The sequence below is a fragment of the Leuresthes tenuis genome, unplaced genomic scaffold, assembly GCF_036924035.1.
Source record: "Leuresthes tenuis unplaced genomic scaffold, fLeuTen1.0.hap1 SCAF_4, whole genome shotgun sequence".
Lineage (NCBI taxonomy): Eukaryota > Metazoa > Chordata > Actinopteri > Atheriniformes > Atherinopsidae > Leuresthes > Leuresthes tenuis.
In genome coordinates, this window is record NW_027325358.1 from 15,725,292 (window position 1) to 15,751,613 (window position 26,322).

At 39.7% G+C, this 26,322-nt stretch overlaps 1 protein-coding gene across 1 annotated transcript in view; it reads right to left on the reverse strand.

Moving 5' to 3' along the window:
• LOC140305800 (glutamate receptor ionotropic, NMDA 2A-like) overlaps window positions 1–26,322 on the reverse strand; it is a 95,876-nt gene that overhangs the window by 12,406 nt on the left and 57,148 nt on the right. The window contains exons 5-13 of the mRNA XM_072384789.1: window positions 19,948–20,114; window positions 19,697–19,831; window positions 19,501–19,600; window positions 17,246–17,451; window positions 13,673–13,787; window positions 13,376–13,578; window positions 5,725–5,893; window positions 3,618–3,771; window positions 2,173–2,298 (exon numbers count right to left, since the gene is read on the reverse strand). Coding sequence (XP_072240890.1) covers window positions 2,173–2,298; window positions 3,618–3,771; window positions 5,725–5,893; window positions 13,376–13,578; window positions 13,673–13,787; window positions 17,246–17,451; window positions 19,501–19,600; window positions 19,697–19,831; window positions 19,948–20,114 — 1,375 coding nt within the window. The remainder of the gene's footprint in view (window positions 1–2,172; window positions 2,299–3,617; window positions 3,772–5,724; window positions 5,894–13,375; window positions 13,579–13,672; window positions 13,788–17,245; window positions 17,452–19,500; window positions 19,601–19,696; window positions 19,832–19,947; window positions 20,115–26,322) is intronic.

The following is a 26,322-nucleotide window of genomic DNA, read 5'->3' on the forward strand; positions in this document are numbered from 1 at the left end:
TGTAATGCTCTGAGATATTACAAGAAAAGAGTTACATCTGAGATGCTACAGGCCTAAGTTATGCCCATCAAATGGTAAAGTTCATGATAGTACAATTAGATAAAGATTAAGTATGTCTTAATTGTAAGGGTTGTCAAGAGAAACTGTGTAAAAAATAACATGGCGACACAGTCCTTTGGAAGGACGAGACCACAGTGGAAATGACCAACTGTCAGCACGGTGGTGGACTGGTGTTGATTTGGGCTTGTTTTGCAGCCAAAGGACCTGGACAGTTTGCCGTCACTGAGTCGGCCATCAACTTGTCTGTATATTAGAATCTGTATTCTAGAGTCAGATGTGAGGCCATCTGGCTGACAGCTAATGCTTGGCCGAAATTGGATCATTCAATGGGGCAATAATTCCAAACACAGCCGCAAATCTACAACTGAATGTGTGTAAAAGAAAAAATAATCCAGACGGTGGGACCTTAAGAGCTGCAAACTTATGTGAGACAGATAGTGTTATACAGAAAAAAATACTTGTAGTTGTTCCTGCCAATGGTGAATCTGCACGTTTCTTAATCATGGGAAGTACCTAGTTTTTCATGCAATTCTTCTGCATTGTGGCCTAGTTTTTGTTAGATAAATAATGACAGTGTAACATGTCATGTGTTTTTGTTGATCTGAGGTTGCAAATTAACAATTTTAAGACGTGGTAAGGACTGAATGATTTAATTATGTATTGACACATCAAGTCTTAGAATTGAAAAGAGGATATAATTTATTTTTTACCTGTACATCGTTCAAATTTTGAAAAACAAAAAGGCAATGGCCAAAATGTCAAAGCTGTCTTCGAAATGTTTCATTACAGTGGTTGTACATTTCTGCAAGTCGTCAAACATACCATGTCTTTTCAACTACAAAAAAAATTGAACTGAGAGTTTTATGATAGAGCCCGGGGGACTCTTGTTTTTTGAATTTGAAGTATTTGTTATGCAATTAGTTGTGTATAATGGGGACATAATGTGGAGGTGGAAGAGAGAGGCTATTTAATTTAATGGGGCCAGAGGGTGACATTGTAAAAATGTGATAGTATTACTTGCTCTCAATTTTTATTGATGCCTAAAGCTCACACATTTTGCCGCAGTCAGTGGAAACAAGCACTTATTTGGGTTGGAGGCATCAAAAATAGGTCAAAATTAAAAAAAAAAAATTTGCAAAATTAAATCAAAGCCTCAACTAAATAAGTAACCTCTGTTCATCGCTTGATAAATTTACAAGCACGACCACATCTAAAAGAATATTCTTTAGACTTACATCATGCAGAGAAAAGAAAAAAAAGTGCTTTTGAGATTAGACCTACTACTGAGAGGGTGCAGACATATATTTCTGCTTATAAGGCTCAAACCGCAAATCCAAACACGGCAAAATAGCTGCAATCTTTGTATCTAGGATAAAGCCATAACGTAATAGATTGCTATATTGGGTGATGTACTTATTCACTTTATCTTCACAGGTAACATGAATAGAATATAGAAAATTAGAGTGTTGGAAAGGCTCTGGTACATGACCCCTAACTTAAAGGTGATAGCCGTAGTTGTATCACCACCCACCGCCAGTTTTTAGGTTTTACAAGCTGTAGTTTCACATTCAAGGTACAAATGTTAGATAAGTATCAGTTCATTAATGAAAAAAGAGCAATAAACACATATCATTTCCATCGAAACGCTGTTCTGAATCTTGAGTGATAAGGGGATTAATGTTGAGTGACAGGCTTATTGCAGGAACTATTAAGTGTTCAAACTTGTGTACTGTCAGTAAGAGGTAAACAGTAAAGAAAGAAAATCAGAATAAAAATACAATCTACTTTCTCCTCCTAGATAACTGTTTTTTTTTGTTGTTGTTTTTCCTTTAAATGAGAAAAAAAAACAAAAATCTCTAATCCAGAGTCAGCCGGACAGCTAAAGGTTCTGGGTGTTAATGATCCCTGAGATAACAGTGTCTCTGACTAGCACTGATAGGGACATGGTAATACCATTTAACTTTGCCTGATTTATCTGGACCCAGAGCAATAGTAGGTCGCTTTTTTTTTTTTTTTTTTTTTTATTGCTTCAGGGGAAACTTGGATTTGTGCTTCCTACAGCTGGGAGAAACGATTGGTGTGATTTTCTCGACTGTGTGTGTGTAAGTCTACCTTTGCCTTGAGCCAAGTTGCGGTTGAAACCCAGTGGACTGATAAACTCAAAGAGAAAGACGGCAATGGCTGTGACAATGAGCAGCATCACAAACATCATCACCCAAACCGATGCACTGAAGGGCTCTGAGAGGAGGGAAAGAAGAAGACCAAGTTTAAGTGAAATCGAGTACATGAGACGTAGAGATATTGGGGAGGGGCATGAAATAATGAAAGAGGGGAAAAAATGGATACTGGGGAAATGCGAGTGAGGAAAAGATGATGGAAAAGACACAGAGAGGGGAGGCAGACAGAGTGAGAATAGAAGAAAGGAAGGAGAGGGAGAGTTAGTCACAGAGTATGACGGAGCACATTTCCATATTTCTCATTACTCCCCTGGATGAGAGCTGAGGAAGGGGGAGGCGGGAGAGAAAAGGGTGAAAGAAAGAGGGAGAGACAGAGGAGGGGTGGAAGAGATAAGAATCAAACTCCTAGTGATCTGATGTGCCCTGCTGTGGGCATGTGTATGTGATCTATTTGCGCGTGTATGTGTCTGTGTTTGGTGTGCAGCAGGGCAGGAGTTCAGAGAGCGGGATGAGCGCCAGATACGTTAAACCCAGACAAATGGTATGTGTGTGTGTGTCACTGTATGTGTAAGTATGTGACTGCCAGGGTTAGTCAACCCTGAGAGATTGTGCATTGAGGTGCCTCTAATATGAGTGCGAGAGATACTGAACCGTCACTGATACCCTGGCCCGAGCTCAACACACACACTTAGGCACACACATAATCATAAGCTTTCACGTAAGTTCGCACACAAAGCATTCACCCCTTAACATAAACACGGCCACAGCACATTCATTCTCCACACGTCCTTGACTCAATACACATCCCAATATGTTAGTGCAGCATAACACAGTTTTTTGTTTTATTCCTTTACACACAGGCATACTGACACATGGCTCGATACACAGAGACCAACACACGCATGGTCCAATACACCCCCTCGCTCCCTGCCTCGCTCCAATGACAATATAAGACATTAGGCAAGCACAGAAGAGCGCTTCGGTTTCTAGTCATGTCGACAACTAGAGAAGAGGAGGAGGAAGAAGAGGAGGAGAAGAAAGGAATTTTGAGAGTGCTTTGTCTGAGCTGACTTTTCAAAAAACAGCTGGCAGGCTTCACATCTGCTCTGGTGGAAAATATTAATGCACTCAGGGTGCCGAGGCCCAAATTAAGTCAGAGCACAAGTGTAATTTGGCCAGCATGTACTGTCCGAATGAAATATTTGACTCTACATTCAGGATTTGATCGAAATGTAACCACCTCCCCATTATTGTGCTCCAAGTCATCAGCTCATGGGGGATGGATGAAAAGAAAGAATGAAAGAAAGAAAGAAAGAAAGAAAATAACACAAGCAAATTCTCTCAAACAAATGAAAAAAGTCAAAACAAAGGCAGATTTACCAAGGAAGGCAGAAGGAGAGACTGTTCCATTGCTACGTGACACCATGACACTAATGCCAGTCTCCACAAAGGGCACGGAGAAGTCAATGACCTCTGACCTCTCTTCATTAATGGTCAGTGACCCGACGGCCATCACAGCCTTCTTGTACACCACCTGGCAAACAGACAGAATCGCAGTTACACGGAGTTCATTAAAAACGGAAACAAATATCGTGAACTCTGTAAATATCACACAATTTGCTTTCGATGTGTTCCCCAGACTGACTGAGGCTGTACCACATAATGCCAGCCATGGTTGGGGGGCACTCACATGAAAAAATAAAAATTCCCCTGTCATCTTTATAGTCCACCATTCCTAAGTGACTGAATGTATTCTGACAGACACACATTCTGCTCATAAGGCCATGTAGCGAAATGTTTAGTTTTTCAGATTTTATTTTCTTAAACGCTTCAAACGGGTGTCTTCCTTATAATCAAAATCTGTATTGCCTGATTTCAAGTTAAGATCCTTTATAATTCAGTTTGAACCTTTAGAGATTTTGCCGTGACAGAACTAAATTAAATTTAATCTGTGACAATTATAACAGCAGAAGAAACTGCCATTATTATTATCATCCAGAAAAGATAAGCGATGATGAGCAAGTAAGCCTGAAGACAACTTGCTTTTTGACCTGAGCCCATGACGGTACACTTGAAAGACAATATAGTGATACTTATGTAATGAACATTGAAAAATTCAATCATATTGTCAAATATTGATCGAAAATTTTTAAAACCAAATTAAAAAATTCAATATCAAAGTGCATCAAACCAACAACAAATTTATCCCAAAAAGTGCACTGTTTTTCTAGCCAAAGCCTGAGATATTTTTATTTGCCTGTACCCTCCAACACAGTTATTTTATACATCCATCCATCCATTTTCTAGACCCACTTAATCTGTCGATTGGGTCGCAGGGGGCTGGAGCTTATCCCAGCGGTCATCAGGCGAGAGGCGGGGAACACCCTGGACAGGTCGCATCACAGGGCCACACAGAGACAAACAAGACAAACAACCCCACACACGCTCGCACTCACTCCGAAGGACCATTTTAGAGACACCAATTAACCTAACATGGATGTTGGGGTCATTTTATACAATCTGCTAACAACACATCAACGTTCCTTTATCACAATAATCACTGGGACTATATTTTGTTTTGAGCTAAATCCCACATAAACTACACTGCTGCTGTAAATATTTAGCTGTGCAACAAATGAGTGTAATGAAAAAAAAAACAATAAATCACTGAGCCTGTTTTATGAGCTAGATAGATCTGGAGCGACATGGTAGTTCAGCTGGTGAAACACCCCCACTACACACACTTAGGCTGAGACTTTAACACACCCAAGATCAGCTGTCCAGGTTTGATTCTCACTGGGGCCCTTTGCTGCATGTCATCACTTCTCTCTTCCCCCTTTCCTAATTCTAAATAATTTATGTCTAAAAAAAAAGAGAAAAGACAGGGTTGTTGCTAAACCCGGGGCCTGAATTTCTTAAAGCTCTTCCATGTACAGTTAAACAAACAATACAGATAAAATAAACTAAGGGGAAGACTTACGCAGCTTGAAGCCAGATATTCATGAAACGGATATTTCAATGTGATATATCATAACATAACGTCAGTTTTAACGCAAGCCCTGAAGTTAGACTGTGGTGTTTTAATACCTAATCCTACAAAGGAGCTTATAATGTGTAAAACAACTATGAAACAGGGAGTGAAATCTCAAGGAAACTGAATGTCTGAATGCAAATGTCATCTAAAAGGAAAGTCATTTGAAAACACTTGTCTTCAAACATGCGACTTCAGCTCGGCAGTCATGTATGTAGCACCATTTTCTTCCCTTTGACCTCCAATTACTAATTTTCTTACCTGGTGAGTATGAAGCAAAAAAAAACCAAAACAAAAAAAACCCAGAGAGAATGGTGAATTATTCATGTTTTCAAGTGAGACTGGGTTAGAATCATATTTCATGTCTCCTTTTAAGGGACAGTGAATTTAAGAGCTTGCACACAGAAAGAAAGACAGAGCAACACAATCAATTATTGACAGAAATGTGGGTAGTACCTCTCCGACCATGCCATTCCACACATTGTTGATCTTTTTCCCGTGTTTCCCGTTGGTGACCAGGTAGAGGTCATAAGTAAACTTGACGTTCCTGGCTATCTTCTTCAGGATGTCAATACAGAAACCCTTGCAGCACTGCTTAATATAGGCACCTCCTGCTGTGCTGTTTCTGCAACATATGGCCACACACAAAAGCACACAATTAGATCATGTTTTTCTTCCATCAGAGGACATGTAAGTATTATACAAGCGAATGTGTCCAGAGTGACGGTATCTGTATGAGCTGCCTGCTCACTTCACATCTGGTGGGTCAATCAAATTGTACAACTAGAATTATGACTGTGCAGAGTGACCATAAATACTGCTGAAGGGCAGAGCGAGCTTGTACAGTGTGTGTGTGTGTGTGTGTGTGAGCAAGTGTGTACGCTCCCTGAGTGCCAGCTAACCAAACCAGATGAAAACACAGGGGTACTGAGCAGATGCTGCCAGGTTTTAAATATAGTTACAGAGCAACCAACCCACATGATTAAAATATCAGCTGTCCTTTCCTTGTCTCTGTGTCTTTTTCTCCCTACCTCCCTTTCTTTTTCTGCTGTGAGGAGCTTCTTCTCCAAACACATAAAATACCTACACAGACTGCAACCACAAAAAAACAAAGGACATACAGAATGAAAAGTGATGGTTAGGTTAAGTTTCCTGACAGCCGTTCCAGAGCAGCGAACTAAACGGAATTGTTGGATCAAATGATTCTCATAATCTATTAAACCCCACCAGCCTTGTCAAAAGCATTTCCATGAAAACCTAATTCCATTCCAGTGTCAGCCATCTTTGATGTGGCACATAGGGATTGCAACAGTAATACTGTGACCTTTTCACTTGCCATTTTAGCTGACTCCATATTCAAGAGAAAGTTTATGAGCAACTGAAAGTTTCACAGTCGCGGAACACAGAGAACAACTCTAAGACGTGATAATTCAAAGGATTAAAATAATCTTTCAACAGCAGTGAAGTGTATCTGTGGAACAGCAAACATGTGTGAAAGAGAGAAGAAGATGCAATGTTTGTATAGATACAGCCTGTGCCTCAGGTGTTCAAATGCAGACAAAATGAATATATCAGTTCCTCCCAGCTGAGCCCTCCCTAAGTCCTTATGTCACTAAATACACATATTTACACATAAGTGCACACGTGGTGACAGCAACACTCTCAACAACAGATTGTTACTACATTTGTTTGATTTATGTCATACTTTTGTAACATCAAACATACGCATCAAAAGGGATTAGTTACTGAGTAAATGTACTTAAGAATAGTTGGATGAGTGTAAGTAACTGTCATTTACAGGATTCTCAAAATAAACTTATGATAAAATAATGTTTGCCTTAACAGAATATTATGCTGTTAGTTGGGATAGGGGGGGAGCCTATCCCAGCTGCAATTAGACGAAAGGCGGGGTACACCCTGGACATGTTTGCCAGTCCATCACAGGGCCACACAGAAACAAACAGCCGTGCACTCTAGGGTCAATTCATAATCACCAAATAACCTAACATGCATGTTTTTGGACAGTGCGAGGAAGCTGGAGTATTTGGAGAGAAAGCACACATGCAAGGAGGGAACATGCAAACTCCAAACAGAAAGGCCCCAGCTGGGATTCGAACCAGGAACCACGCCACCACTGGGCAGCCCAAACACAGGACTAAAGAAAAGAAAAGACAAAAGTCACAAGACAACAGTGCTAGAGCGTGTGTGCCCTCCACTGGCACGGTTAGGGACTTATTATACCTGCTGATAGAGTGGCAAAACAGTCTGATCCAGTCCTGAGGAATGGCTGCACATTCCTGTCAGCTCTGTTTGGAGCTGGCACTGTGTTTTCGTAACGCTGTTATACACGCCTGACCAGCAAATTCCTGAGATTTCCTTATGGGGATTAGACCTGAACTTCTGGCAGGGAAAGGAAGATGATCCATATTATTTGTTCCAAGACTCAACGTGTGGTCAGGCATTGTGCTGGAACTCTGCCCCTTATCCAACAAGCTGGATGAAGGGTCAAACAATTGGCTGCAGTCCTTTTACGCAAATTTTCTATGAGCGGTATACAGGCCTCTATAAACTGAAGTCAGTGTGCAGATCATCAGGAATACCAGCAAAAAAGAGATACTGGGGAATTTGTTGAATTTGTGAAGCATGGTTATCACACACTCTGACCTTGTGGGGGGATGATTCCAGTCATGGAAAGATGGACATTCTTTTGCCTGGTTATGTTTGTTCTTATATGTAGGGCAGCCTCAAGCAGATTCGTGACTCTGTTTCTCTCTGGTCCAGTCAGCCTTGGCATTGTGTACACTTGTGAGAAAGATCTCATTTTGTTGATCTCTTACAGCCCTCGAGCACACAATTTCCTTTTGAGAACAGCGTAGTGTGGGACAAAATCATGGTTATTTTCTGCTAAAAGGCAGTGCAGAAAAACAGGGGAAAACACCCTTCCATTTATCAGATATTTCTTTCATTGGACGAGTAAAGGCACTGATACTGAAAAAGCGAAGCATTTGAAAGGCGAGAGTGATGAGTAACAGCGAAAGTAAATAAAGGCCTAAGGTAGAATGGGGCTTCTGGGCCCATGACACCTCTGACTTCTACTAAAATTGCTTCAGAAGAAGAGATGATGGGTCAGGTCACAAGTTAAAAGGTCCATGAGTGATGACTCAGTTGTCTAATTGCTTGTGCCTCGAAGTTATTGTTGTGATATATCTATTTCTCATTGCATCTCCTTTGTGCCTATTCAAAAATAATTTAAAAAAAAACTCTTAAAAAAAAACTATCCTGGATTACTGCAAAATAAAAAAGTCTTCAGAGAGTTATTGAGTTTGTTGTACTTTTCCCGTCATAAGTCCTATCCTATCTCATCCAAAGCTACCACACTCTAATGACTACCATAAGCAACAATTTCCTATAGTCTAGTCTGGCTTAGATGTTGAATTTCACTGAATTCATGACAACAGTGCTATTAGTAGTCAGCAAAGTACTCTTCAAAAAACATATTTCCAAAAAAGTCAGGATGCTGTATACAATATAAATAAAAACAGAATGCAACTGTTTGCAAATCTCAGTAACTAATATTTAAATATCAGATGTTGAAAGTGAAACAATTCACTATTTTGTGAAAACAAATGAGCTCATCTTGAAAAACATATCAAAATAGTCTGAACAGGTCCATGTTTACCACTGTGTGGCCTCCCGTCTTCTTTCAACAGGAGTCTACAAACGCCTGGGAACTGTGGACACCAGTCTCTGGACCTTTGGGACAGCAATGTTGTCCCATTCTGATATAGGATCATAAGACCTCAACAGTCCAGACCTATCAACTGGTGAAAGGTCAGTCCAACACTCAGACTCTCCTACACAAAGCCATGCAGTAGAAAGATAGATTCAGTATATGGTTTAGTGTTGTCTTTGTGAAATATGCAAAGCTTTTGCTGAAAAAGACGTCTAAAACCTGCATGTACCTTTCAGCACTGAGGGTGCCTTTCCAGACACACAGGCACTGATGCACTTCCATGCCATCAGAAATGGAAACTTTAAAGTTGAGTACTGATAACAAGCTAGATGCTCCCTTTCCTCTTAAGTCCGCAGGATGCAGAGTACATAATTACTGCAAAGAATTCCAAATTCTGATTAGTCTGACCTCGGACCAGCTTTTCCACTTTCCTTCAGTCTCTTTTAATGAGCTTTGGCTCAGAGAAGATGGCAGTATTTCTGGATCATGTCCACATATAGCCTCTTTGCATGATAGAGCTTGAACCTGCATTTGTGGATGAAATATTGAACTGTGCTCACAGAAAATTATTCCTGGAGGTGTTCCTGAACATTGCAGTGATTCCTATGATGGAATCAAGTCTGTTTTTAATGCGGGCTTGAAGATCACGGGCATCTTTTATTGATTTTCAATTGTGTCCCTGGAGCACAGACATGTCTCCAGATTCTCTGAATCTTTTTATGTTATGTACCGTAGATGTTGGAATATTCAAAGCTGTCACAGTCTTACACTGAGGAACAGAATTCTGAAACTATTCTGAAAGACTTCTCTAATCTCCTCAGCAATTATGTGTAATTTTTGGGTACTCCGCTGTGCTGTCTATAGGTGAACTCAGATGTAAGCTACAGTGTAGAAATTAATAAAGAGTTGGGGGAAAAAGTTGCCTTTCCACGTTATTCAGTGGCACGTATGCATTCAAATGTATATCAGATAACTGGAGCAAAAGTCCCAGAGAAGTTTTTCTGCATTGTTTACACAAAAAGTGAGCAAAAACATTTCAGTAGCGCACAATATTGTCTTTATAATTCTTTCAAAGGGTTCATCTTATTGCTGTCATGTTTCAGCTGAAAAAAGCAAGTGCCATACACAAAAACACTGAACTGGTGTGAAATCATAGGAACAATATAATTAAAAATCCCTTCTCAAAAAGACTAAAAACTGGAATCCTAAATGATTATATAAATGCCTAAATTCTACTTACTGTTGCAGAGGAGTAAGTCAAATATGATCTGTGAGGTGGAAAAGAAACTATAGATAGAGATTAACATGAATATGATTTAATGACTTTTCACAGCAAGTCGAGGCAATGGTGAATTTGTAGAAAATTTACATTCTATTAGCTGCTATCAATAGCACTGAAAAAAAAAAGGGAAAACATTCCATCCATTTTCTATACCGACAGTCCGTTAATCGGGTAGCGGGTGGGCTGGAGCCTATCCCAGCAGCCATCGGGCGAAAGGCGGGGTACACCCTGGACAGGTCGCCAGTCCATCACAGGGCCACATAGAGACAAACGAGACAAACAACCATGCACGCTCACACTCACTCCTACGGACAATTTGGAGTCACCAATTAACCTGACATGCATGTTTTTGGATGGTGGGAGGAAGCCGGAGTACCCGGAGAGAACCCACGCATACACAGGGAGAACATGCAAACTCCACACAGAAAGGCTCCAGGCAGGGATTGAACCTGGAACCCTCTTGCTGTGAGGTGACGGTGCTAACCACCACACCACCGTGCAGCCGGGAAAACATTCCTCGGATCCAAAAAGGATGTTAAGACAACATGAGATTAGAAATGTCCAGGTTAACAGATGAGTGATGTTTTTAAATAGTAGGTGCTGAGCTAGGATATAAGAAACAGTAAAAAGTATTTTTTACAGCAGAAAAAAGGGGAGTAATTCTGCAGTCCCGCCGGACTGGGAAGCACATTTTACTACTTAGGAGCAGCAGATAAAGGAGTCAAGGCCAGGTGAAAGGATGACAATGCTGCTGCAGGCAGTGGAGAGTTAAGTGACCGCTTGTAGCAGAGCACAAGCTGGCTGCTGTGGATAGACCATAGCCCTGCAGACAGCACATGACTCCCCGAGGAGTTTCGAATGCCACAACTGTAATTTGAAATTTGATGTGAACAGCCACTGGCAGACAGTGGGGGTGAGGAGCATGGGAAGGCAACAAGGGAGGACTTTGGGTTGAAGCAAGGGCAGATGAGAGTGTAGCTTCTTAACAGAATACAGTAGTTTCAGGTAACAAAGACCGGGCAGCATCCCATATGATACAGCATTTAGTATGCTGTCTTCAAGTACAGCACAGGTTGTTCTTATTTTACCAGGGTCAGTGGCATTGGATTTATCTTCAATTGATAGATATAAAGTTCTCCAGGTAAAAACACCAAGAGCTCTGCACGTGAAAATCCATGCAAGTGAATTTGCCATCATACTTTAGAGTCTGACAAAAGACACCCCAAGAAGGCACCAAACTGTCAAGAGACAAGGTAGGGTAATGTTACGGACACAACGAGAATAAGACCGCACATTTCTATGTACGTGATGACTATATATTTCATATATGTGATGAACAAACATGCACAGAATAAGATGAAACAATATAAAATATTTTTGTTTATTTGTAATAGAAATGTTTTTGTCTGATTTACATTTTAGAAAGCTTTTAAAATGGTGTATGTGTGAAATAGGTACATGCGCAACATAATGTACCGTGTACACATTACAATGCAAGATAGCGGAGAACCAAACATTTCTCCTGGATAAGAACGTTTTCCATGTTAGTTTGAAATAGACCTGCGGTGGTCAACTAAAGTTATCCATGAGGCAGACGTGAAAACGATAAGTTTATAACTTACATTTCAATCCCTGATTCGACATAACACGGATGATCAAAGTAAATGTCTAAAAAAGTAGAAGTTTTCAAACATCTTTAGTTAGTTAGTGTGTTAGGCGGTGTAAATCAAAACAATATTGTGTTCGGTTGTACACCCAAATTACAAACCAAAGTTAAGCTTCAAAACTCCTCTAGTGTTGCTTTAAGTCTATTTACGTTTGACAAATAAAAGAACATTCTAAAAGACTTGGAGCAGAGAGTAAAAAATGTTTCAAACGAAGATTTTGCTGCAAAGCACTAATCTTTAAAACTTGGATGCTGCGCACGTCTTTAGCCCAGCAAAGCACAATGATCCATCCAGTCACCACAGCCGATACCCAAGGTTAGTGCATTGATTAAAAATCCCGTCCCCCAAAGTAGCTTTAAAATTCCCTTTTGTCTTTAAGTTATGACGCTGAATAATGGCTGGAAAAGTTACATTTTGCTGAATATTTGGATTTCACAGTGAACTTGACATTTTGGATATAAAATGTCAAGTTCACTGCATAATTCTTATTGTTAGAAATTTGTGAGACATTTTGTAAAAGTAAGGTTCCTCTGTGGGTACTGCTGAACTTTTGTACAGAATTTCTAAAATTATGGGGTCAAATGTCCATTAAATTTGAATATTAACAGCAGAAATAGAACTGAAATAAGATAAAAGAAAGACAAGCACTTTAAATGAATGATAATGTACATAAACAATATGCACAGCACTGAATATTGCAGTTGCCTATTGGTAACTTCAATATCTAAAACATACTGTACATCATGTTCTTAAGATTTACAATAACATACACATCAAAGAGAACTAAAAGAAAAATACAGTAAGAGGACTACTCTTCTTATTACAGTGGTAGAAGAAGCTCAAATTAGGTACAGGCTGGCATTAGTGAACTAAAAGCAAGAGAAAGCAATTCAATTATAAATGTTCAAAGAGCAGATTCGCCAAAAAGTAAAAGAGAACTAATCTGCCTTTATATCTATACAATTACGAGCATTTGTTCCAGTGCAAGCAGCATAAATTTGGATATCAGACTTGAGGACAAACTGGTGGTGAGTCATTATTATATAAAGTGAAAATGAGTGGGCCCAGAACAGAAGAAAAGTGGAAGAGCAAAGAGCAGCTGACTGACAATTATGTCTTCAGTTAGACTGAGACCGGTTAGAAAGGCCAGATTTAGTTGTTTCATATCCGACACGGATTTAAACATTTAGCTTTATTTGGAGTCAACAGAGATTGTTAAAATTTCCACACCACTTCAACTTCATCAAACTGCGATTTCCCTTATTGTGAGAACAAATACGTGCCTGTTGTTCCACCTGTGACACATCCAGTTCACCCTCAGAAACCTTTAAATAAGTGTGAGTTTCAAATGTCTCTTGATTTCACATAAGTAGTGCGTAGGCAGAAAATTGAGGTTGTGTATGTATGTTGTATGTGGATACTTACAGTTTGACATGTTTACGGCACGGCACAGAGTTTCTCATGCAGGTGCCGGTCAGGATGTCTACATTGTCGACTATAACGAAGGGTTTCTCCTCTAGAGTAACGATGGAAAGGTGATTTTCATCAGCATCCTCATCCCCGTGGGCGTTATACCTCGGCCATACAGGGAACATCAGCGACAGCGTCCCATTCTCCCAACGGCCCATCTGTGGGTGCCCAAACAAACATCATCAGGAACAGGAAACTTACTTGAGTGTTTTCATTTTTCAATTTCCTGGCTTCTTTCAAAGAAATTCTTACCTTCTCCCATTTTCTTTCACTGTTCAGGACAATGACAACCAATTTGGGGTTGGCCTGGTAACCATCTGGAGTAAATGATAGATCTCGCCCTTCATTCCACACATGCATCATGTGCCTGAAACATATGGCAAAAAAGGCAGTATGAAGCTATTGTTTTACATCTGTCATAGCGTTTATGTGTTCACGGGAGCAGATACATTTGAAACAACAAATTAAGTGCCCTCAGTAATCACTGCAAGAGTATTCTGCTTAAATCAATGCTGTCTTCACCCACTGCATGTGCATGGATGCATGGCTGTGGATGTGTGTGCGCATCCATTTGTGAGTAGGAGGGGGAAGAGTCAGAGGGCACCTATCTCTCCCATCAACATTCAGCATTGATTTCTCCACAGATACACGCCTGACAGACAAGTCACGGGTGCAACGAGGCTGCCTTCACTGTCTTACTCACTACAGCTATCCTGCATATGCAAACAGATCCTTTGCTGAAAGATTTACACACTCGCTAAAGTGAATCAGTGCAGAGGAGAAAAAGAGCCAGTAGTGAACGCAGCGATACGGGATCAAGAACACACTCAGTCCAATAGAAGATATTTTTCAGAAAGCAACGATGATCAAAGTGTTGTGACTGGGATAACAGCAAGAAATCCCACTGGGGAGGAGAAGAAGAAGATGGGCTGTCTGAGGAAGTTTAGGGAAAAAAACCAAAGGACCAGGTCCTGGCATGTATTCTATTAGAAATAGTTTGATACATTTTTAAACTGCCAGAAATGGTTTGCCAGATGACTGAAACGGTTTTGAATTTATGACAAAACTCTACTGTCATTTTTAAAAAGAATTCCAGTCTTTACATTTAAGTTTTAGATTTATTTATTTTTTAAAACAAGAGTTAAAAAAAGGAAACTTAAACGGTTCTTAAACATCCTTATGTGAACTTATCAGGGCACAAGACCATGAAGGATTCATACATGAACTCAAATGTTGTGACAGGGAGTCAAGATGCATAAGGAGAATCATTTGAGGGCTGCTTAGCATGCACCCAGCAGGTAAAAACGATGATAATTACCCTCCACTCCAACAGGTGGGATTTTATGTTGTCTCATCTCCAGGAGGGGTATTAGAGTCAACACACATAAAGACTGTTGTCGGATAGTGGATTAGACCGAAGTGCAGTAATCATCTGTTTTTACTCGGAAGCAGGTCTGTTTTCTGCTTTTCTCAAAGCAGGCTCCACTCACTCTGTGGAAAAAGTAGATAAAAGGTCCCTGTCTCCCTCACATGTAGGCACTGCAAAATACCAAACAGCTCTGCTGTGGGTACACCCTCTCTCAGCAAATACAAATAATTTAATACAAACCTACACAGTTACACAAAAGAGACAAATCTCTGCTCCATATTTAAAGCTGACTTAATTATAGATTAAAATGATTAGCACCATGTGAAGACAAATCTCTCTCTCTCTCTCTCTCTATATATATATATATATATATATATATATATATATATATATATATATATATATATATATTTTAAAAAAATTTTTTCAATCTTCATGTTGCTGCGAATTGCAACGACTGAATACATGTAGCGGAAACACTGTTGCAGTCTATTCTGGGAAGCTGCTGTCTCCTCCTATTTCAGCTTTGATACCATTTTTGGAAAACGTTTTTGATTTGAATGGCTGCTGTGTTTCTGAAGCGTTCACAATAAGCAAATACTACTTCCTATATTCATATTCATCAGCATATAGATGCTTAAGTTAGGACATAATTCATTGTACTGTCTTAAAGCAAAACGGTACAGCTACAGAATAAAGGGGTTCAGTGATTTCTTATCTGAATGCACAATCACTTACAATGAAAATTATATTCAGTGGATGTAAAAAAGCATCAGCTACATGATAAGAGAAATGTACTTGTAAAATTCCTCCTACCATATGGGAAACAAAAGTTTTATTGTCTTTAAGCTGAAATACTTTGAGAAGCCATTGTGTGAGCACTTTTCTGAAAGCATGAATAAAGAATAAAGAGTGGCTTTTCCAAAATTATTTCATGGCAGGGAGCATTTTTTAGAAACAAGTGACAGCTTAGGGGTTTGCATGGTACACTGGCTACATCAAAAAGAATAAGCTTTTGAAATTTATGAAGGACGGACTTCAACAAAAACCTGTACCACTCTATAACCCAAATATGCCAAAATAGAGTCTAAGATATTAATTCCTGTCAAGCAAGAATGACAATGAATCCAACGGGTTTGATAGTGTCTTTTAAGTGCCAGATTATGTTGTCCCATTCCTTCCTCTCTACCTCTTGCTGTTTATATGCACACTGCGGCAAGATTGAATCTAGACTAATGTATGCAGAATTGTGATCACAGCCTCCCCACTTCCATATCAGGGTAGGGAAATTCAACCTGTCAGTTCATAATCACAAAAACTGGCCGCAGTTGTTTTGACAAATATGCAAATTCTATCTAATAACTTAGATAGACAAATGAGGTACCACTGGAAGGAGGAATGAAGATTTCTTAGAAAAATATTCGAGTTCCAACTGAGATCTGAGTTATATTGGATCAACCTGTCAACAACAGCAGGATTGCATATGCCGTGATATATACTGTGATGAACAAACAAGAGAGAAGAATGGGATAATAAAGATAATAAGATAAAAGGTAATAAAGACATAATAGTGAAAATCACACTAGTGTGGCTCTCACTGTAATGAAGCACCTCATAAGTCACTATAGATGTGCAGAGCCTGGCAACATGACCTTTATGTTTAAGCAAGTTCAATATAGACCTTTGAATTTGTAATCACATTTTAGCCTCAGCATGCTTCATATTCATGATGCAGTCACACTATCACAGCAAAAAACCTGACAGAGAGCATTATGACTAACAGTCCTGTGATAGTGCATTTACATTTGTGGATTGCGGTGCATGTCTGTGTGAGCCCCTTTCTCTTCTCTTTCTGTTTGAAGGAATCGACTATAGTGTCATCACAGAGTGGAGTACACAAAGTCACGAATGCTTTGTGCACATAAACACGAATACACACACGCGCACACACACACACAGAGAGCGGCTAACATATATATGCCACCCACAAAGCCTTGTAACAAGCAAAAAGAGAGCGAGAACAAAGCCGGTAGAATCTGCTTTAATCCTGACTTAATGACAGTGAGTCTCGGCATGATGTGAAGCAGGTGCACACACAGAAATACATGCACACCAGACGCTTTACTGGGCTCTAGTTAACACAGAGTAACAACAACATGGAGGTCTGCCCGATGTTCAGCTCTTTGTCTCCAAGCTAAAGAGGCACAATTGGCTTATAAACTGAGCAGCCCTGTTCTCAGCAGCTGATCGTGTTAAATGTCATTAGAAATCACAGTGGTTACCACTGCCGTCATCTCTGCCTCCTTTCTCCACACTACAACTATCATTAGAACATTAGAAAGAGTTATGTAAGACTGCCGAACACTCAGCTACAAAGACAAACTGAGTTACGCAAGTCCCCAGACCTTGATCTCCTTACACTCAATACACACACACACACGCATGCACACACACACCTGCGCAGGGCACTAGGTGGGAGCTTCCCTGGGCTCCTGTCTGATGGCGTGCTGTAGCAGCTGCTCTGGGCCTCTGGCAGTTCTCCCTTCTCCCGCAGCATGGAGGTGGCTCCAGAAGAAATGATGCCCACCCCGTCCCGCACCCGCGTCTCCAGTGGGTACTCCCAGTCATCAAAGGACACAGAGATCATACCCAGGGGAAAAACCTAAGAGGAGAGGAGATCTAAGAGGCAGCCCGTGTGCTGTGTAGGATTCAATTTCGCTTCAACATTTTTTCCCCCAGTTTTAGAGACCCAAATGTATTTCTCAGAGGTGACAAGCAGACAAGTGTTTTGGTTCTAGAAGGCATCCCGAAATAATTCTTAGCTGACAATTATGTTAGTGTGAAGAATATGCTCATTGCAGTTCATAGCAGAACATAGCAGTTCATTCAAGTGTCACCTTCTTTTTGTAGTTGTCAATAAAATAAAAATAAAAATCTAACTTTATCTCTATAAATCTCCCCTTATCTGCCGTGCAATATTTTGTTTTACATTTTAATTTGGCACGACTCAACAAAGAATGTCAAGCAGAATGATGGATGACAACCACAGAAAAGTCTGCCCAATATCACTTATATGTCACTTCAGAGTAATTTTGTCACTTCTAATTTGAATAACAGGACATTCATTCTTTCGTTAAATTAAAATCTTTGGTTCATTACTTTTAATCAAATGTCCTGTCGTATGTAACACCTTTCACTTCAGTTCTAATTTAACTATGTTTCTGTCCTCCTTGGCATGGAGAAGTTGAAGTGCTCTACCTTTCTCTTGAAAAATACCCTAAATTGTTGTGTGATTCAGGTCGGGTAATATTTTTGGGCAGGTCATAATTCAAATTTTGCCCCTATAGAGCTACCAAGCTTCTGAAGACTGTGAGTAATCTTCTAGTATTTTGGTACAACAACATGAATTCATAGTGCACTCTACAAAATGTTACCTCCCCAAGACATTTTGCACCTAAACATCACCATTCTACTTCACTTCCACCTCCATATTTCACTGTTGGGGTTTGCATTCATTGTGGTAGTCCTGGCCAGGCTTACACCCAACATGCTGGACCCCAAAAAACTAAATTTTGTTCTAGTCTGACCTAAGTATATGGGACTAACATCTATCAAGCCTCTAGTCATGATCCTTTTTTTTTTTTTTTTAAAGTTAACCTTGCAATTTTATGCCAACAAATAAGTAGGCGTTTTTCTTCCTTACAGGTTGGCAGGTCTGAGCTGTCACTGAATCTTGAACTCACAAAAACCATAAGATTTCCACAGATAAACCCTGTGTTAAGTCTGAAGCTGGTCTTGTCTTGTCTGCACGATCCACTCAAGATTATTTTAAGAGGACGGCTACAGCGGCTCCGATTAAAGGCTCGCTCTGTTCCTCCTGATTACTGCTGCAACTCTGTATCCAGAGATCTTTAGTTGGTCACTTTCCCAAATGCTTTTCTGTCTTTGTGAAGTCTCACAATCAGACTTTTCCTCATGCTGCAGACATGCAGAGAGATACGGCCGATAGGTCCAAAACTGTCATTTCATAATACTTGGAGACCACAGGAGTACTTTCTTTTTGCTAGCAGTAATCACAGGTTTTGGAACTTGTGTGTTGGTGATCACAAGTGTATATATTCTTTTTCCTGATGCTGACTCTCTTGTTTGGGGCTGTATTTCTATAGTCTTTGCTCAAGATTTTCCATGAGAGAAAAATTTTGCACTTATCAACTTACAAATAAGGCAGTTATTCAGGGTTGATACAATTATGAATCACTTGACATTTAAGTGATGTTGCACAGTGGAGTCCATGTTTCTGTCGTGTACTAAACTCTGAATTGTTTTCTCACATTTCTATGCTATTTAAACAATATTGATAATTTAGATGGATGGTATTTAGATAATAGGTGCATGTAATGCTATCAAACATCTGCTTTTGTGCTGAGCAAATGCTATCAGGCACAGAGAAAATGGGCCTACTGCTGTAATTACTAAAATACTAAAATGTGACAAGAATCAGCATACACTTTGACAAGCAATGTTTCTTTACGGTGTCACTTCTCTAATTCATCCAATTTTGCTTGGGAAAATAAACAGACATAGAGACATAGAGACATAGAGACATAGAGAGGACAGGCAGTAAATGACCTGCAACAGCCTGGTCTAAAAAACCTTGTCTTGTCAAACCACCTAAAATGGCCACCTGTTACAACATCTGGGGCCTTACTACCTCAGGGGTAGAGTCTGGGTTTCCAGTGGTGAGACTGGACACGATCCAGATGTAGCCTGCTCCTATCAGACCCAAGGACCGAGCTTCATCGAGGATATATCTGTGAAAGGGAGGAGACAGATTTGCAGCTTAAATCTGGCAGTGTGTGAAAAAGAGACGCAAACAGCATAGGAAAATGAAGGACACAAACACTCACATAGCCTCATCCTTGGAGCAGTACAGCAGGATAACAGGACTCTGGATCCTTTTGAGGGCAACATGTGATTTTGAGTTTGGATCACCATCTATGGCATCTAGCGTCACCACACTCTGCATGTCCCAGCGCACAAAGCTGTAACAATACACCATTAAATAATACATGGCACTTAATATTGTCAATGGCCATGAATAAAAGTTAAGGATGAAAACAATGTATGTTTGTGTGTGTGTTAAGAGTGTATTCATTACCTGTGATCCACAGTTACCCGAAGCGTGCTGATGAAGTCCTGATACCCTGGGAACTTAGACGTAACGATGGAAAAAACATGCCAGTCGTACTCCTCCATGATAGCGAGCATGAGCAGAGCCTCCTGCTGCAGGGCTGCACCAAATTGGAAGAAGGTGGACTTCTCATCCTGCAAAGACACACAGCAGCAGACTCAAAACCCAGACAAAATTAAGAGCATTATTCAATTATTCAATCCAACGGTGACCAGAGAGGATGGAGAGATACAAAAGAGTACAAGTATTGCAGAAATGATGAGTGGAGAGGGGAAATAGGAAAGAGAGAATGAAACATAGATGGAGCAAGAGATTCAGTCAACAAGTGAAACTACACTGCAAGAGAGTGACTGCTGGCAATGTGGTAGTCAATGTAGTAATGGTCGGAATTAACTACCTCATAACTCACAGGCTTGATTCACTTCAGCACTCAGTAGCCAAGATAACAAACAGCCATGTCTGGAAAGGCAATTGAATCAAATACTGATCACATGCCTTATGAAACAGGTTGTATGGTGCTATACTGGTGAACTGACTAAAAGAAAGAGAAGAATGCTGAACATCATTTTATAAGAGTGTACTTACAGCAAAAAATATTAAAATATAGTCATTTTAGAGCTGTCTCATTTGAAATCATAGGACATCCTCTGTTAACTGTGCATCCAAACGTTCACAGTTTTACAGCATTAATTCACAATGCCATGCTCGGCTAAACGATTTAGTCACAGTGATGGAAGGAAAGTGAAGGGATGTGTGAGACGGAGAAGCAACAGTAAGCACTACCAAAACCAAAGCAGCTATTAAAATGAATGAAACCCAAAGTGAGTGTGAAATAAGTTGCTAATGATTGCAGAATGTATGTTTGCATAAAGAGTAATCTGAGCTTGCCCCCTGGGACACAACAAATAGCAACACAGCCCATCTACCAGAGAGGATTGAGGAGAGAAGGAGGGGGAGACGACAGGGAGGAAAAGAAAGGGCTGAAGGGTAGAATGAAAAGGAGAAAAATGTCCCAGTCTTGAAAGTGAGATTGAGATACTTGCGGCATAAAGAAAAGGAGAAAAACTGAAAGACACCAACATCTAATCTTCTCACTTCTGCTCTCTCCTACACATGTGGAGAGACCACATGCAAACATATGTGCTCTAATACCCCTTTAACCGAGGCCAGATATGTGACACATTAAACTTCAAAGCCCCTTTAAGTACACATGGAGAATCAACTGTCAGCTCCTCTACTCACTTGTCTGTGTGTTTTAAATGCATGTGTGTATATGTGTAGGTTTATACACGTGTGTAAAACTTATACTGAGGCTCGAGTGGTGTCCTTTCATTGAACAAAAATCCCATCACACACTTAAAGCAGGCCCCTCAGAGATTCAACTCTCCTCCCATCACTTCTACAAAAAAAAGGGGAGGAAAGTGGGAAGGGGAGACGATGAAATTTTACTTCAAAAAGATCTATCTCACTGTTTTCATCTGTGTGCAAGTGTGTGTGACTGCAGGGGCATGTGTGGCTTTATTCTTTTACTTGGGTTTAGGAAAGGAGAAAAATAACCATCTGTGTGTCAACAGGAGCATCCTCAGTTCTGACCAGATAACAGTAACATTCAGATGCTAAAACACTTAAACAACACTATACCTACAAGTTTAGAGTCAGAAACTGCCATATGAATCAGTTGTATATGTGAGCATCAGTCTTATTTGATAAAGTAGTCGATTACCTGTGTACTAAAAGCAAACATTCAGGTAGTAAATTCCTAGTTTTGTCCATTTTGTCCAATACCTCTCTTGATTCACAAAGTAATTGTTCTCAGAACCGGAAGAGAATACTTCATTACAGCAAGAAAAACAAGGTTATTTGAGTGTTTGGACACAGTTAGGTCACATGTCTTTGGAAACAGAAATATTCAAGTTAATGCTATATAATGCAGGCTGAAACGTCAGAGGACTTGTAAATTAAAGATGTTTCATGGACTATTCTTTAGATATGTCTTTGTCAATTAAGTTGATTCCAGTTATGGAAGCTGTTTCTGTGAATCGGTAACGTGCAGTAAAATGAGCACTTAAAGCAAATGAAACACATCATTCTGAAGCTGCAGTAAACAAGACAATCTATCAGATATATGCCCTCTGAGAGGCGCTACAGGAGCCTCCGGACTAAGACCACCAGGTACTGGAGCAGCTTCTTCCCCACAGCGGTCACACTCCTGAACTCTGCCTCCTGACATATGAACAACAACGATGGACTGTATCCCCATATACACACCAATAACACATGGACAACTGTATATACTGTATAGATAATCTATTCCTGTTCGTAAATACTCATAAGTACTCTCCCATACTTATATTCTTTTTTTATATAGTCTGTTTATACCCCTTCATATTTATAACCTGTTTATAGTCTGTACATTCATAGCCTGTATATACTTTTACTTATAGTTATAGCATATTCACAACAACTTTACTGTACATTTGTAATATATATATATATATACTTTTGCTAAAGCACTTGCTTATATTGCTTTGTACTTGTGAGATGTGCAATGACAATAAAGTTGAATTCTATTCTATTCTATTCTATAATGGAAACACCAGGAGTGGTCCAACCGACAGTCTGCTCCATCCTAAGAAACAGTAGAACACAGAGGTGAGCTCTGCAACATGTCTGGATAGAGCACAGTGAAAGTAGAGAGGGTCCACCAGGAGGTTCAAACCTCATCAAAGGAGAGATAAGACATCGTAATAAACATCTCGAAAACTCAGAGCAATTCTGGGGCAGCAGTCGTTACACAAAAGAAACTTGTGTCAACCTGTACTAGAATGCAGTAGCAGTAGTAGCACCAGTACTATTTACTAGAAATGACGAGAGGAAGAAACTGTAGAAAGGGCTTAGAACGGCTCATGATGTAGGTGTAAAGCATGTGATGGCAGGTGTTTGCATGACCTTCATCGGCACAGCGCCACAAGTTTTCACTGATGCTGTGACAGAAGCAGCTAGATGACTTCTGAGGGATATAATGTCTGCTCAGGTTCAGCCAAATGCCGCAGTGTTGACTAGGTGAAGCTTTAAAATAGATAGGCGATGACAAAATAAAGAAATAAACAAAGAAATAAAAATGTGAAAGCAACCTAGGTATTTCTGAGGGTAAAGAAATCAAATATTCTATACTCGTCAAGTCAGTCGGCTAATCCCAACCCTGCATTTCACTTGCTTGAGGACAAATGCTGAAGCCAGAAAGACTCACAAACAATAACTGAAGAGTGATGCAGTAAAGCCCTTTCGGTCTCTAGTGATGTTGATGAGTTTGAGAATTTGGGCAGAGGATTAAAAAATAAAAAGTATTAAAACTTGCCATTTTATTTAGAGTATCATTAACTTTTCCAATTTCTTTTGAACCCCTGAAAATAGTGGAATGAATAAAACTTCTTGAATCACAGCTGAAAGTCTGCACTTCACCTGCATTTTGATTGTTTCATTTCAAATTTATTGCGGTGTTTTTACGGAGCCAAAACAATTATGTCAAGCGCATATTGGTGAACCGCACATACAATGTTGATTTTATCTAAATCACCTTATGTGAACATTAAGGCACAAAAAAGCTTACAATGCATGTAATAATGTATCCACACAACTGTGAGGTGTACATTAAGTCAAACAGGAAACGGGACATCAGTGTGTAAAGTGTGAGTGATTTCTTAAAAGTGACTTTCTTTTCTCGTATCTTTGTTCAAATTCAACTTGGTTTCATCATCGTAATGAGTCTGGCTACTTTGGAGGTCATCTAATAAGCCTGATGTATTAACCTGTTCAATAAACTTGAGTTTTTTATGGTGGGACATTAGAGGTAATTAAAATAAGACTGGAATAATAATTTTGTCATTGTGAGGTAACGTGTGCACATGCACCAAGACTCTGACAAGCTGAAGAGGCTGCTGAGGCAGTGCTACATGTCATTCATGTCCATAACATGCTTTTAACATGTTTAATATTTACACCTGTCACCAGGGTCTAACCCACAGACTTCCTTTCAAATACCATCATAATCCAAGGAGGAGAGGAGAGTGAGGGCTGGAGAATTTATAATGAATGAGGTAAAGTCTTTTCAGAAGACTGAGGGGTGAAAGAAGAAGACGATAGTTGCTGAATTATAAAGCGTAAAAACGAGACGTTGACACAGACCTGCATCCTCTCTTCAAAACACCAGTCCACCAAGAAGCTCATATATCAATAATGCACACATATAAGACACATGCACACACACCACAAATGTATTTCTACATTATAACCCACCTACCTAGAGGTTTACTGACGCTGTGCATTAATTATACAAAAACAGTGAACTCCATGTTCAGTTTCACATTCATCCATGTGCATGAACACAGCACATATACATGTGCTCATGTACAAAGGTCCCTAAAATATAGCTTAACTCATGAGCCAGTAAACCAATAAATAATACACGAGCTAAACCGAGACAGTACCTCACTTATTCGCTCACACAGAGTATTTCATGTCAAATTGAATTTTTGTTTACAGAAATCAGATGAAGAAAATATGAAATTGTGGTGGGAGATTCAGGTTAATGAGGAATAAACCGACACATTTCTAAACATTATAGAAGAAGAATCCATATGGTCTGCCGGGGGAGAAGCTGAGTTTACGATCGGTGATGGCAGACGAAGCAAGATCAGTGCAAAGGAACCATAACTGCGAGACCACAAGAGCAGTAAATGACATGCTTTGTGGCGACACAAAGAGCAGGATAGAGCTCGTATGCAAAATGATTAGAAATACATGGGGGTAAGGAGGAGGATGATGTTGATGAGGCCAGCAATGTGCTTTATTAATACTTAATGCAGTCGGTCAGTTAGGATGGAGCAGCTACATTAAGTTGGCCTGACAAAGTATGGCCCCCAGATGCTGCTCTGCACCATCCCACTTAAGCCTGCACAAAAGTGCAAATAGACTAGCACTGCAAATTCTGTGTCAACAAAGTGATGCTCACGGCAGCTTCCAGGGTCATGCGCTGATGAGAGGAGCCGTAGCAGCACTGTGAAGGGGTTTAGTTTTCAGAGTACTTGCGATATGATGATATTAAGGTTTATATATTAAGGTTTTATTCTAGTGAACTGAAGATGTAAAATCCACTGACATCACTGTATAGATAGAGTTCAACCTGAACACTCGGATGCTTGAAAAGTAGGTGCAGTATCTGGAAAATCATTAAATAGTGATTTAGTACATTAATTGTATAAACAGGTATTTCTTATGGATGAGATGAGATCTGTAAGCACATTTGAGGAAAACACTTTACCGTAATTATGTCACATCCAAATGAAAGTGATGTCGGAATGCTTCAACTGAGATAACCATAAATTAATGAAATCCTTCTTGAACTCTGAGTCGCGGCTGTCTCATTCAACATGCATGCAGAAAGATTCTTAATATGACATTAGAGAGATGATAATTTGGATAGTCTCCTTTCCAAATAATTAAACAGAGAATTTCTCATGAAAAAAACTACAGAAGAATAGCTTTTAAGAAAGTTTACGCTGTTCTTATAATAAACTGGAAGCCAGTATCCTCGGGCAAATTTGCCTTTTTTCCGTGGTCGGGATTTTTCATGTCCTCATACAAAAAAAAAAATCTGAAAAACAGATAACGATAATGTGCTTTGATTGTTACATTTAGATTGGATTTAAAAGTAACAAGAGTGTGGTATTTACGATGGTACAATACAGTGAAACATTTGCTGAGGCCACATGAGGAACATAACAGTTCGAATGATGTTCTGTTATAGCAGCTTCTATGGCATACGAAAAAAAGTGACACTCAAGAGAGAGCAAATCTAATACATAGTTACAAAGTATTTTAGAAGCTGTACTAATTGCAAAGGTCCATACAGTGTTGAATAAAAGCAATAACAAAACCCAGGTAACGAAAGACCATCTCAGTTATTGCTGTAAATTTTGTTAATGAGCTACCTGTAAGGACTAATCTTATTAGTGTAACTGGGCTTAATTTAACGCAGTAGTTTTATGTGTTAGGAGCACAAAATGAGGGCAGATTAAACAAGGGTCTGTAACACATTCAACTGTACTTTAACAACAACACTGTAAAACAAGATACCTTTTGTACTGTGAGCTAATTCTCCCTAAATGCTCAGAAGACATTCTGCAAACGCAAACACTAACAAACACAGCTCGAAATCCCTCCGCTAACAAAGAATTGACTCAGGAAATCCAATTACAAACATCTAGTGGAGCTCGGGTAAATTTGTTGTCTCTTGACCGTCTTCATTTAAGTAGTCATTCAAACAGAGCAGCTTATATTAAA